We start from the raw sequence: 15,193 nt of genomic DNA on the forward strand, positions 1-15,193 counted from the left end.
TATATATAATTCAATCATATTTTATAAATGTAGAACTTTGAATTTTATACATTTTGTAAATATTTGGAAAATAATTTATTAAGAGATGAGTGGTATTCCTTTGTGCACTTGCACCTGAAACGATTTCTCCTCTTTTTTCTATAAATATAAAAATAAAAATAAAATCTTAGTTTTTTAATATATAAACTAAAGGGCTAAACAATAAAAAAAATTCTTCCTCAAGACCTGGTTAGTTACAATTAGCTATTGCTAACAGCTGTGGGAGAAGAGAATTATAATCCCTCAGCATTCAAATACTTTCCCACTGAAATGCATTTTGGGGCTGAGGGAAGGGCTTTGGGTAAGTGAGAGAGGCTGTGGAAGGGAGAGAAGACTTGAACAAAAATCTAGTCAACCAAGTAAGCAGCCATTTTTTTTTTATGTTTTATTATTATAAATACTATTATATGGTATTCATATTTTCTTAGTGAAAATTATTTTTAAACCTGTATAGAGTATACACATAAAAAAAAATCCAAAACAAACATTATATTTAATGAAGAATTATTGAAAACATTTCCTTAACAACAACAACAAAAAAAAACAGAGGTTGACTGTATCATAACTTTTATTCAATACTGTACAGAGGGCTTAAGTAGCATAGGTAAGAAAAAGAAATAAAGAGCTAGTATTAAAAAATCTTAACAGTGTTCACAGAAGATATGACTGTCTGTGAAGAAATCCCAATGAAGCTACGTACAGAGTGCTACAGAACTTAGCAATGTTGCTAGATATAAAGCCAATATGTAAAAATCAGCTGTATTTCTAAATATCATCAATAAAGAAAACATGATTTTTAAAAATAATCTAATACAAGTATAACAAAGGAAGAGTAAGATCTTCGTCAAGAAAACCATAAAACTTTATGAAATAACTAAATGGAGAGATGTATCATGTTCATGGTTGGGAAGACTCATTATTGTAAAAATGTAAGTTCTTCACTAATTGATTTATAGATCCAATGCAATTTCTATCAAAATCCCAGACTTTTCTAAAATGAAGCTTAAACTGATTCTAAAAATCGTATGGAAGAGCAAAGGGTGATGAATAGGCAAGATAACCTTTGAAAAAGTATAAGATTGGTGAAGACTTGCCCTACTACACTTTATCAAGAATTAGTATAAAATTTACGGTAATTTAGACACGTGACACCAGCACAGGGATAATCAAATAGATTAAAGGAACAGGACATAGAGACCAGAAACAAGTCCACACATTTATGGAAACTCATGACATAGCTGGCACTGCAGGTCAGTGGGGAAAAGAATAAACTTTTCAATAAATGGGAGCAATTGGGTATCTATATGGAGCCAAAAAAAAAGAAATTAGACTCCAACCTTACCCCATACTCAGAAATCATTTTCAGCTGGATTAAAGACTTAATGTGAAAGATAAAACATTAAGACAATATAAAAGAATTTGTTAAACAGGAGACCAAAAAGCACAAATCAGAAAGGAAAAAATAAGTAAATTTGACTACATTAAGAACTTTTGTTCATCAAAAGGCATCATAAAAAAAGGTTAAAAGGGAAGCCTCAATCTGGGAAATGTTATTTTCAACACACATAACTGACAAAGAATTAGAATCCAGAATATATAGAGAACTCGTGCAAATCACTAAGAAAAACCCCACAGAAAACATAGTCAAAAATTTTCCACAAGAAAAAACCCAAAGACCCAATAAACACTTGAAAAGGTGTTCAAACTCTTTAGAAATCAGGGAAATATAAACCAAAACCACAAGACTGAAAAAATTAAAAGGACCAACAATATCAAGTGTTGGTGAAGATGTGGAATAACTGGAACTCACACATTTTTGGTAGGAGTGTAAACTGGTACAACTACTTGAGAAAATAATTTGGCATCATCTAGTAAAGCTGAAGACATTCATATCCTATAATCTAGCAATTCTACTTGTAGGTAAATAACTTCAGAGAAATTTGTGCATGTGTACACCAGGATATATGTGAAAAAAAATGTGCACAGCAGTACTGTTGATAATAGCCCCACAACGGAAACAACACAAATGACCATTGACTAAAGAATAAATAAATAACTTTTGGTAAATTTATTCCTATAATATTATACAGCTATAAAAAAGAATACAGTATTTCTGCTACAAGAAACAACATGGATGAATCGTAGGAATATAATGTTAAGTGAAAAAAGTCAATGAAGAATTATATTCATATAAAATTAAGAAACATGCAAAATGAAATAATATTTTAGAGACACAAATAGTAAAACTATACAAAAAAGCAAGAGAATAAGAAGCACAATATTCAGAACAGAGGCTGGCTCTGAAGAGGCAAGGAAGGAGCGGGAATTTGAAAAAAATACTTTAACTGGATGCCAGGTATACAGGTGTTCTTTGTATTTTTATATTTTATATATATTGTATAAATATTGTTTTGAACTCAATATTTAATAAAAACAAAAAATACCTAAAGCTTAAATCTCTCACAATGAATGCATTCCTTAGTATTTTTCAAAATCAGAAGAATTGAAATTATTAATCTATTAAGTAGAACACATGAAAGTAGTTTTTCCTCCACTTCCCTCTAATCACAACACACTGAAAAAAGCAATTTAGTCTTCCAAGTTTTTCTCAATGCTCTACTTACAGGTTTAGGGCTTGTTCTATTTTATTATATTAAAATAGAATCATATTATACTCATCACCCTGAAGTTTTCTTATTGTTTCCCCCCTAAAATATCACAAATAGTCTTCAAAGACAATACATACGGATACAATTCACTTTTTTCCTAATGGCTGAATAATATTTCCCACTACAGGTATGTGATAACTTATTCAATCATTCTCCTATTAAGGGACATCCAGGTCGTTTCCAGGTCATAAAACTACATATAACAGGAGCTCAATTTTGTTTATTAAAAATAATTTTATATATTGTCATACACTTCTGCATTTCCAAAATTTTCTAAAATAAACACTAAATACATACTATTTTATAATTGAAAATTAAAACTAAATTTAAATTTTAGAAAGGGTTCTCTTCATGTTAATCCTTCTTTGACCACACAGTAAAGATGATTAAGAAATTATTTACATACTTGTTAGTCCTTTTTCCTTTGAGACTATTAATCAATGTGCCACTGAAAAAAATTATTTGCAACTTCATTACATTAGGTAAGTATATTAAACATAGTCATAAGTCATATTCTTTGATGAATCCAAGCTTACTAGTATATATTCATGTATCTTCTAGTATCTTCATGTTATAGTATTTAGAAGAATAAAATGGGTTTACAAATTATTCATTCAAAACGATAGGTGGTCAAACACCCATCTCTTTTACATTATTTTTATCTCCTTCCAAAAGGATGAAATATTTACAGTCCCAAACTTACCTCAAAGGTATGGTCTAGTCTGTATACTGACACTGAATTTACTGCACTGACTATCTCCAATACGCCATTGAAATTATTCAAATCTTGAAAAACTTGCAGAATTTCTATAATTCTACTTAGTACTGCCACCCGTTCTTCAAAATTTTCTGCTTCCACAATGCACCTAACACACATACACACAAAAATAAGATTGCATGGTTTAGAAAACAATTTCTTCACCTCACTTAGAAAATAAGAAATCCATTTACAGGCAGAATTTTAGCGTAAATATGACTTAATATTATGATTATTAAAAAATAATACAATAAAGTATGTAAAAACTGACTTTTCAAACCAGAGAGTGAGATTTGTGGTATGGCGAATCATTTTTAACAAATTTGGAGAATTTATTTCTTTATCTTCTTTGGTCCATACGCTTCCCACAAGTTCAGAAGGTTGGACTTTCCTGTGGAACAAAAAATCAATACTACTTAACCCACAAAGGATTAGCATCAAAATTATTTAAAGATCTCCTACAACTTAAGATAATTAGCCCAAAGATAAATGGACAAACATATGAACGAGTAATTCACAGAGCAATACAATCAAACATGAAAAAATACTCACTCTCTAACTCAGGGAAAGGAACATTAAACCGCAAAGAGATCCCATTTTAGCCTTGTCAAACTGAAAAAAAAGCCTGACAATGCCAAGTGGGTAATGTGAATAAACAGGTGCTACTCTCCAACACTGATGTTGTAGTAAAAACTGATACAACTACTTTGTAAAACAATTTGGCAATATCTAGTAATACTGCAGATACAATAGCAGATGACCTAGCAATTCTACTCCTGGGTGTATATCCCAGATAAACTCTTACACGCGTTTATAAAGAAACATTTACAAGAAATGTCCCAAACAACCTAGAGGCTCATCATCAAAAGACTGGATAAACTGTGGAATATTCATACAATGGAATACTACACAGCAATTAAAATAAGCAAACTAGAGGTATATACATCAGCGTAAACAAATGTCAGAAACAATTTAACCAAAAAACAAGCTGCAGAACAATAGTTTTAAATTTTGCAAAACAATGCTATATATTGTTTATAAGTGTGAGTGTGTGTGTGTGTGCACACGTGTGTGTGTAAAATAATAAGTAAACACCAAATTCGGAAGAAGAGTGGTTAGTCCTTGGAGAAAAGGGAAACGTGACTGGGGAGAACTGCACAAAGGATTTCAATTTTATTTGTAATGTTTTTCTTGTTTGTAAGCACTCATTATACTATTTGGAATGACTGAAATATTTAATTTAAAAGATCAGTGAAACTAGATAGTAGACAAGAATTATCTTAAGTGAAGGGAAGAACAGCACACAATAAAGGGGAAGTCAGCACCACTGGACTACACTAAAAGCTAAGAAGTTTCCTGAACACAACCAAACACTTCGAGGGACGGTGTAGCAGGGGCAGGCGGACCATGGTTTCACGGGACATCTAGGTCAACTGGCATAATAAAGTTTATTAAGAAAATGTTCTGCATCCCACTTTGGTGAGTGGCGTCGGGGTTCTTAAAAGCTAGTGAGCGGCCATCTAAGATGCATCAATTGGTCCCAACCCACCTGGAGTAAAGGAAAATGAAGAACACCAAAGACACAAGGAAACTAATAGCGCAAGAGACAAAAGGGGCCGCGTAAAACACAGACTCTATCAGCCTGAGACTAGAAGAACTAGATGGTGCCCAGCTAGCACCAATGACCGCCCTGACAGGGAACACAACACAGAGTCTCTGACGGAGCAAGAGAAAGTGGGGTGAAGAACTCAAATTCTAGTAAAAAGACAAGACTTAATGGTCTGACTAAGGCTGAAGGGACCCAAGAAAACATGGTCTCCAGACTCTGTTAACCAGAACTAAAACCATTCCCAAAGCCAACTCTTCAGACAAAGAATAGTCTGGACTATAAGACATAAAATGATACTCGTGAAGAGTGTGCTTCTAAGTTCAAGTGGATACACGCGACTAAATGAGCAGCTCCTGTCCAGAGGCGAGATAAGAACGCAGAACGGGATAGGAGCTAGTTGAATGTACACAGGAACTCCGAGGTGCAAAGGAGGAATGTGCAGTCACATTACAGGGATAGCAACTAGGGTCACATAACAACATGTGTATAAATTTTTGTATGAGAAACTAACTTGAGCTATAAACTTTCACCTAAAGCACAGTAAAAATAAAAAGATTAAAAAAAAAAAAAAATAAGTGAAACACAAGACCAGACTAAATCACTGCATACAGTGAGTCAGGATTACATAATTAAAAAACTGACCAGTGGCATTGCGATCAATGTCCTACAGACTTGGCTCTTCATTAAAAACAATAATTTTTAATCAGTAGATTGAGTACAAATGGGTACTTGCTAACAGTTTTTGAAATAAGTTTTCCTGGAGGCAGGGCCAAGATGGCAGAGTAGTCAGGCGCTTCTGGTAGACCCTCTTAAACAAAGACCCGAAAAAACAAGTGAATTTATTATATATGGCAATCTGGGAGCCCTGAACATTAAAGACAGAGTTGAAGAACCGGACTGAGTTGCAGGGGGAGGGAGAGACAGTTTGGAAGCAGTGAGGAGCTGCCAGACCTGACCCAGCAAGAGCCTGAGCCCTTCAGGCCTCAGCAGCTCGTGGGTGAGCAGTGAGGCAGGCAAGCGACAGTGCTTGGAAGGCGCATTTTACGCACTGGGAGAGACCCAGACCCAGACCCAGACCCAGACCCAGACCCAGAGAGTCTACATGGCCTCCCAGAACCAGTGAGAAGCAGCCCTAGATCGGCAAAAGATAAGTAATTGCATACAGCCTACTGTGCAGATCAAAAACACCCCCCTTAGGGAATAATGTCTCTCCCATTTACTTCCCCGCTCCCTGCTGTGCACTGAGTCCTGGACCAGCTTCACCAATTGCCAAGTCCCCTGGGCCGGAAGTAGGATCTGTCACATGCCGGGAGCCATTCTCCCTGCCTTGGAGAGTGAACAAACTGACAAACAGGGGAAAAAATAAACTGCCAGCTCCCCTAAGCCAGGAACCTAGGGTAGGCACAGCTCCTTTGCCTAGGCACAGGCATAAGGGATCCATGGACTCTGAGTGCCTTTCCCCTTGCATAGACTTGTGTGGGCCCATCTCAACAGTCTATGCCCTCATTACCGCAGTACAACAGGATATATACTGCCACTCTAACTTCAACTGTTTCAGCTATGAAGTGGCAAGTTCCTGACATTTGACACTGCTCAGCCCATTAAGTAGGGTCTTCACCTACCCACATCAGGGGCCACCTAGCCACCTGCGATAGGGGCCTGTGAATAAGAGGTGCCCCCCAGTCCTTACAGCCAACAGCATTAGGTGCTCATAGTCCAGCTGCAAAACACACCCACCTACGCGATCTAGGGAACAGGGACGCGCCTTCCTCCTGGACACTCAGGGGCGGCCCTCAGTCCCCTGCCTTGCTCAGAGTGTGTCCCCCTGCTGTAGCCAGATGCCTGTGCCTACACCAATCACCCATGCTTGTTTAGGACTGTAAGTGAGAGCCTACACCACACACATAGTGGCCATCTACCTGGGCACCTGAGCTGAATCCACACAGGAGGAGTGGGCGGACTCCTGAGCTCACATACCCAGTAACAGATCTAACCACCTGGTGACAGGACATTAGAGCTTCAAAGGTGCCAATAATCCAACTAGCTCATACGAGCAGCCTATTTGGGCATATCAAAACAAAACAAAAAGCTAGGACACGGTAAGCAAAGATAAAATAAATAAATGTAATAACTTATTGATGGCTTGGAACAACAGTCAATTATCAAATCACGTAAAGAGGCAATCCATGATGGCTTCAGCAAGCTCCCAAAATAAAGAATCTAGAAATTTTCAGAGGAGGAAAATTTCTTGGTACTGGAGGCAGAATACAAAAGATTAATATACAGAACTCTTCAAGAAATTAGGAAGGAAATTAATCAAAATGCAGAACACGCAACAGAGGAAATTAAAAAGATTACAGAAGAACATAATGACAAATGTAACAGGCTGCAAGAATCCATACAGAGACAGCAGTCAGAAATCCAGAAGATTAACAATAGAATTTCAGAATTAGACAACTCAATAGAAAGCCACAGGAACAGAACTGAGGCAGTGGAAGTCAGAATTAGTGACACTGAAGATAAAGCACTTGACACCAACTTATTTGAAGAAAAATCAGATAAAAGGATTTAAAAAAATGAAGAAACCCAAAGAATTATGTGGGACTCTATCAAGAGGAATAACCTACGAGTGACTAGAGTATCAGAACGGGGGGATAACAGAAAATACAGAGAGAATTGTTGAAGACTTGTTGGCAGAAAACTTCCCTGATATCATGAAAGATGACAAGATATCCAAGATGCTCACTGAACCCCACATAAGGTAGATCCCAAAAGAAACTCACCAAGACATATTATAATCAAACTTGTCAAAACCAAAGATAAAGAGAGAATTTCAAGAGCGGCTAGGGAGAAATGAAAAGTCATCTACAAAGGAGAGTCAATAAGAATAAGCTCAGACTACTCAGCAGCAACCGTGCAGGCAAGAAGGCAGTGGGATGACATACATAAAGCCTTGAAGGAAAAAAACTGCCAGCCAGGAATTATATATCCAGCAAAACCGTCTCTCAAATATGATGGCAAAATTAGGGCATTTCCAGATAAACACAAGTTTAGGGAATTTGCAAAAACCAAACCAAAATTACAAGAAATACTAAAGGGAGTCCTCCGGTTAGAAAATCAGTAGCATTAGATAACAACCTAAGACTAGAACACAGGGCAAAGCAACCAGATATCAACCCAGATAGGGAAATCACAAAAGGAAATTAAAGCTAAGCACTGCAAATAGGGAAACAGATGTCAATATGTAAAAGATGGCAACACTAAAACAAAAAAGAGGGACTTAAAAAATGCAGACATAGATTTTTCATATGGAGAGGAAGTCAAGGTGATATAAAGAAATAAAAGACTCGTATAAACTTAGAAAAACACGGGCAAATATTAAGGTAACCACAAAGGAAACTAACAATCCTACAAGTCAAAATAAAACTAGAAAAATATAAAACTCAGCAAACACAAAATCAACAACAATGAAAAAGATGAAAATACATTAAGAAAAACGATTCAGCACAGAAAATTAAGTGGAACAAAGAAACTGTGAACAACACAAAAAAAAAGACATCAAGATGACAGCACTAAACTCATACCTATCAATAATTACGCTGAATGTAAATGGGCTAAATGCACCAATAAAGACACAGAGAGTGACAGGTTGGATAAAAAACACGATTCGTCTATATGCTGCCTACAAGAGACATACCCTAGGCTTAAAGACACAAACAAACTAAAACTCAAAGGATGGAAAAAAATATATCAAGCAAACACCACTCAAAAAAGAGCAGGAGTGGCAATATTAACCTCTGACAAAAGAGACTTTAAAGTAAAATCCACCACAAATGATAAGGAAGGACACTATATAATGATTAAAGGGTCAATACACCAGGAGGACATAACTATAATGAAGTAAGTTTTCTTAAGTGGCTCTATTATTTCCCCAGAAATTTAGTTTACCCTAAATCAAATGCTGTCCGTGTTTTCTGTATGTTACCCTTCTTAATAAAAATATCACTTAACAAAGGCACTTCCATGTCCTGAAAGCAGGTCTGCATAGCACTAAATGTTTTGTTTTTTTCCTGATGTCCATTCATGTAATAGTCACTCTACGACGAAAAACTATTTGCTTTGTTATCTCAAGTAACAACTCCCTTCAACTCTACCTATCACAAGTAACAAGTCCCTTCATCCCTATCTATCACAAATCCACAACATAAACAAAAACCACCTGAAATCCAATTATTTAAAATATAATATGAAGCTGTGAATCAGATGTTGACATCTCTGATGTGTGTGCTAAAGGTCTGATCCTGGATGGCATAGCCAGGACAAACCAGAGGCCCAGTTTTAAAGAAGGCTAAGTTTATCTCTGATGCTTTCCTACAGTCTCCATTAGCACTAAGCTAATGGCTGTATACATTCTTGTTTTTCTCTGTATAATTCCTGTTAAAAAAACTGACTACTAGCTAGGATAACCTCTCAAGGGTATTGGTATTTTAAAAGGGGCTCCTGAAGGCAGGAAAGCTTTTGATGGAATGGTACTAGCGGGTTTACTTTTTGACAGGGGACTGTTGCCTATAAGGCCTGTAGTAGTACTTCACAGGAGCCTGGGTTGTAAATGAAAGAAGAAAGTATGTCTCACTCAATACCCTATTCACTTAGCTGCCAAGAGTCTAACATCAATACTGACTGACTTGGCTGGATGACCTCAAACTAACCTGAGAAAATATAAGGAGTAGTAAAGAGGTAATTAACTTGCAAGTGGTTTTATTTTATTGCATTAGTCTTCCCCTGCCACTCCTCTAGTGAAGGGTTACTAATACCTGATCTAGACCTGAACAGTGATAATGTTATAAAACTTCTCCCTACAGCACAAACTATAGTTATAAACTCTGCTGTGAGCTTTCCTTCAAGCCCACAATAATAACTGAGGTTTTAAAAAGTACTCATGAATAATTTGCAAAATGTTTTGAAAATAGGTAGAGATAAATTCAAGGTTCTTAAGAACAGAACAGCAAATTAACTTTGTCTACCTGTAAAGATCAGATTCCAAAAGTGTTAGTTGACGTGCAATTTCTATTGGATGAAGTGTCATAAGATCAAACGTTTCAGACTGTCCTGATCTGCTGATATGCCATTCAATTGGTGGAGGTGGACTTTCAAAGGTAATATTATGGCTTATTCCATTTGCCTGAGCTTGTTTCTTCCTCTTCATGATCTTAGCAATTGATTCTACCCATTTCTTCATAGCTTTCCCTGGAAAAAGAATACATATATAGAAAGCCTTTTACTTGACAGAAATAAATGCAAATCTTCATATTATTCTTAACTTTTTATTATGGAAAACTTCAAACATATGGAAAAGTAGACAGAACACTATAATGACACTTGGCCAAGTACTATCACCCAGCTTCAATAATTATCAACTCATGGCCACTCTGATTTCATCTAACCCAATGGTCAATGAGTTGGTAATTACTGAAGTGATAGTACTTGGCCAAGTGTCATTATAATGTTCTATTTTTAAGAAAAAATTTCTACGTTCCACTAATAGTTCCATTTCAAATTCAGGATTATAGGATTTTCACTTAACTTCTTGATTTTATATTTGTATCACTTCCTATGCCTAAAATCTTAGTTCTATGGACATTAGCTATAGAATCTGATCTTTACAGGCAGACAATTAAAGTTAATTGCTGTTCTGTTTTAAGACATTAACATAACCATTTACTTGCTTTATAACTATTACTTGCTTTATTCTAATATGTGTATCTACTTCTAAAAGCTTCTTAAATTATATATTATCTAATGATTTTGTTAAGAATTTAAAAATTAATTTCTTATCAACAATGTCAAGGCACACGTAATAAAAATGCATCTTAAACACCTCCAAGTTGAAATAAATGAATCACATTTTCTGTTTTAAACAAAATTACTCTACAATAGCAAATAGAGGATGAAACACACTAGGCTTAGTTATGATAATCTTAATTAATGGCTTCATATGTTGAATAAGACAGACATGTTTTTCATTTAATAATATATACTTGATGACACATACATTTGTTTAAATGTTCATGGCCTAGAGTTTCATTTCATGGGCTACGTTCTGAAATTTCAAGTGGGAAATCATAAAAATTCCTAACTTCTTTTTTTCAGGTGCCAAAAATACACCAAAACCTTTTCCAGGGGAAGTAAATATTACAAACAAGCTGTTAGCCACCCAAAACTAAAAAATAAGATTAAGAATAAGAAAAGAGATAAAATTTAACGTTTTTATTTAGTTAAAGGAATGACAAACATTAGATGAAATAAAATTAAAAGGCTTAAATTTATAAAGAGTAGCACTCGTGACAACGTTTTTAAAAAAAATTTCCTAAAAAACTTGAAAAGGCAAGGTTCTAAGACTTCAGATGGTTCTAAACATATGTGAGTGCATTCGAGTCTATAAAAATCATTCCAAATGTTATTTTGGCTTTTTAAAAATGAAAAAGTTTAGCTTCTTCGTTAAAAGTCATGTAACCTTGAAGAAAAACTGATGTGCAACGTAAGATTCATCAAACCTTTAAATAATATACCTCTTACACTTGAAATGAAGGATTCTAGTCTTTCAAGCAACTCCAAATCTCTTTCAAAGTCATAAAAATGATGTTCTACCCAATGCCGAAACACATTTAAGATCCTGTTAAAATGGAAATAAACACATTTTAGTAAAACCTAAGTGTTCAATTACACTTCTTTTACTTCTCTAATGCCGTGGTGGTAGCTTTATGTAACACTCAAAGAGTCACTAATTTGTATTTAAAATTCATTCTCTATACAGTACAAAAGCTATTTTTTAAGTCTTAAATTGAAAAAAGGTAATTTTTAAGATCCAAATTTTGATGTATTTTTCACATAAAATGGAAAGCCAACTAAGATTTAGCATAAAAGAAACCAAACCCATTGCCATCAAGTCGATTCCGACTCAGAGCGACCATATAGGACAAAGCAGAACTGCCCCCATAGGGTTTTCAAGGAGCGGCTGCTGGATTTGAACCACTGACCTTTTGGTTAGCAGCCAAGCTCTGAACCACTATGCTACCAGGGCTCTAAGATTTAGTATACTTGGTTGTAAATTCAAGTGGTACAGATGTACCCACACTTTCCTATTTTATATCAAAAAGATAAAAATATTATTTCAGAGAAAAGATCTCTTTTTGTAGTACCACAAAAATCATCACTTATAAACTTGCAAATAGATATTTAATCAACTTACACAAATATAATATTCCACTCTCCACCACAGACGCATAGTAGTATATATTAGTTATATTACTATTTCTTTTTTCATTATTTTAACAAATGACTACTTCCAGGCCACCTTTATCCCCCCACCTAACTGACAAGCAGTGGCTTTTCTACCAGGATCAGAGAAATACTTCTAATTTCCAATCTCTTTCAAGCTTAAGGGAGCGCTGGTGGCGCAGTGGCTAAGCGCTTGGCTGCTAACCAAAAGGTAGGCGGTTCAAATCCACAAGCCGCTCCACGTACAGAGATGTGGCAGTCTGTTCCGTAAAGATTTACAGCCGAGGAAACTCTATGGAGCAGTTCTACTCTGTCCTACGGGTCACTATGAGTTGGAATCAACTCGATGGCAGTGGGTTTAAGTTTGTTTGTTTGTTTTTCTCAAGCTTAAGTCATTGTGTGCCTGGTTAGTTTAGTGGTTTAAAGAATACGTCAAGAGGTTACAAAATTGTTAGGCTCCAGTTTACACTTAGATCAATGCAAATAACTCTGCTTCCATTTTCTATCGTTCCTAGTTTCCACAACATCCAAGGTAATTTAAAAATTATTACTACGTAAAAGAACAAATCTGATGAACTAGACTTCATCAAAATGAAAAGATGCTTAACAAAAGACAAGGAGCCCTGGTGGCACAGTGGTTAAGAGCTCAGCTGCTAACCAAAAGGTTGGCAGTTCGAATCTACCAGCCGCTCCCTGGAAACTCTATGGGGCAGTTCTATTCTGTCCTATAGGGTTGCTATGAGTTGGAATTGACTTGAGAGGGCAACAGGCTAACAAAAGACATAATTAAGAAAATTACTAGGCAAGCCACAGACTGGGAGAAAATATTCACAAAACATATATTTGACAAAAGACTGGCATCCAGAATATATAAAGAACTCCTACAATTCAATTACAAAAAGACAAACAACCCAATTAAGAATAGGCAGAAGATCTGAACATATTCTTCATTTAAAAAAAACAAACAAACATAAATGGCTACTAAGTCAAAATAAAAAGTTCTCAGGATTGTAAATCAACAGGAAAATACAAATTAAAGCCATAGTGAGACACCACTATTCATCCACTAGTATGGCTAGGGAATAAAGACTGACATCACCAAATGATGGTGAGAATGTGGAACAACTTGAACATTGTGGGTGGGAATGTAATACAGTATAATCGCTCTGGAAGAACGTATGGCAGTTTCTTTTAAAACTGAACATACACCTGGCCCTGTGATCCAGCTATTCCACTCCAGGTTATTTACCCAAGATAAATGAAAACATACTCCTTTACAAAGACTTGTAAAAGAATGTTCATAGCAGCATTTTTCGTAATAGTGAAAAACTGGAAAACAGCCCATGTGTCCTTCAATGGGAAAATGGATAAACAAACTATGATATATTCATATAATAGAATATTTCTTGGCCTCATATGCACACGAAAGCTGGATGAAGAAGGAAGATCGAAGAATTGACGCCTTTGAATTATGGTGTTAGGGAAGAATACTGACTATACCATGGACTGTGAGAAGAATGAACAAATCTGTCTTGGAAGAAGTACAGTCAGAATGAACCTAGGATGGCGAAACTTCATCTCACGTACTTTGGACATGCTATTGGGAAGGACAAGTCCCTGCAGAAGGACATCACGCTTGGTAAAGTAGAGGATCAATGAAAAAAAGACCCTCAACAAGATAGGCTGACACAGTGGCTACAGCAATGGGCTCAAGCATAACAACAATTGTGAGGATGGTGCAGGACCGGGCAGTGTTTCATTCTGTTGTACACAGGGTCACTATGAGTCAGAACTCATTCAACAGCATCTAACAACATCACTCAGAAATAAAATGTAACAACCTACTGACAGATGAACAAAACTGATGAACCTCAAAAGCATGCTAAGTGAAAAGAGTCAGACACAAAAGAGCATACAAAATAAAATTTCATTTATATGAAATTCTAAAACAGGCAAAACTAATCTATGGAAGAAAAAAATCAGAACACTGCTTTTCTGCAGTGGGAACGAAAACTGAGTGAAAGGGCATGAGGGAACTTTCTGGAGGTGATGGTAATACCCTGTATCTTTTTAAAAAGTTTGGATCAAAAAAATAATTCACCATGACCAAGTGGGATTTATACCAGGTATGTAGGGATGGTTCAACATCAGAAATACAATCAATGTAATCCATCACATAAATAAAACAAAAGACAAGAACCACATGATCTTATTAATCAATGCAGAAAAGGCATTTGACAAAGTCCACCACCCATTCATGATAAAAACTCTCAACAAAATAGGAACAGAAGAGAAATTACTCAGTATAATTAAGGGCATTTATACAAAGCCAACAGCCAACATCATCCTAAATGGAGAGACTTTGAAAGCATTCCCGTTGAGAATGGAAACCAGACAAGAATGCCCTTTATCACCACTCATATCCAACATTGTGCTGGAGGTCCTAGCCAGAGGAATTAGGCTAAAAAAAGAAATGAAGGGCATCCAAATTGGTAGGGAAGAAGTCAAAGTATCTCTATTTGCAGATGGTATGATCTTATACACAGAAAACCCTAAAGAATCCACAAAAAAACTACTGGAATAGAAGATTTCAGCAAAGTTTCACGATACAAGCTAAACATACAAAAATGACTTGTATTCCTTTACACCAACAAACAGCACCTTGAAGAGGAAATCACCAAATCAATACCATTTCCAATAGCCCCCAAGAAGATAAAATACTTAGGAATAAATCTAACCACATACGTAAAAGACCTATACAATGAAAACTACAAGACACTGCTGTAAGAAACCAAAAGAGACCTGCATAAGTGGAAAAACATACCTTGCTCATGGATAGGT

At 35.8% G+C, this 15,193-nt stretch overlaps 1 protein-coding gene across 5 annotated transcripts in view; it reads right to left on the reverse strand.

Annotated features, from left to right (window-relative positions):
• The window catches only part of SOS2 (SOS Ras/Rho guanine nucleotide exchange factor 2), an 86,597-nt gene that overhangs the window by 18,031 nt on the left and 53,373 nt on the right, over positions 1 to 15,193 (reverse strand). For all 5 annotated transcript variants that reach the window (XM_023726151.1, XM_023726153.1, XM_004370842.2 and 2 more), the window contains 4 exons: positions 11,644 to 11,747; positions 10,099 to 10,321; positions 3,737 to 3,856; positions 3,412 to 3,574 (listed from right to left, as the gene is read on the reverse strand). In XM_023726151.1, coding sequence (XP_023581919.1) covers positions 3,412 to 3,574; positions 3,737 to 3,856; positions 10,099 to 10,321; positions 11,644 to 11,747 — 610 coding nt within the window. The remainder of the gene's footprint in view (positions 1 to 3,411; positions 3,575 to 3,736; positions 3,857 to 10,098; positions 10,322 to 11,643; positions 11,748 to 15,193) is intronic.

The sequence above is a fragment of the Trichechus manatus genome, unplaced genomic scaffold (assembly GCF_000243295.1).
Source record: "Trichechus manatus latirostris isolate Lorelei unplaced genomic scaffold, TriManLat1.0 scaffold00010, whole genome shotgun sequence".
Taxonomy (NCBI): domain Eukaryota; kingdom Metazoa; phylum Chordata; class Mammalia; order Sirenia; family Trichechidae; genus Trichechus; species Trichechus manatus.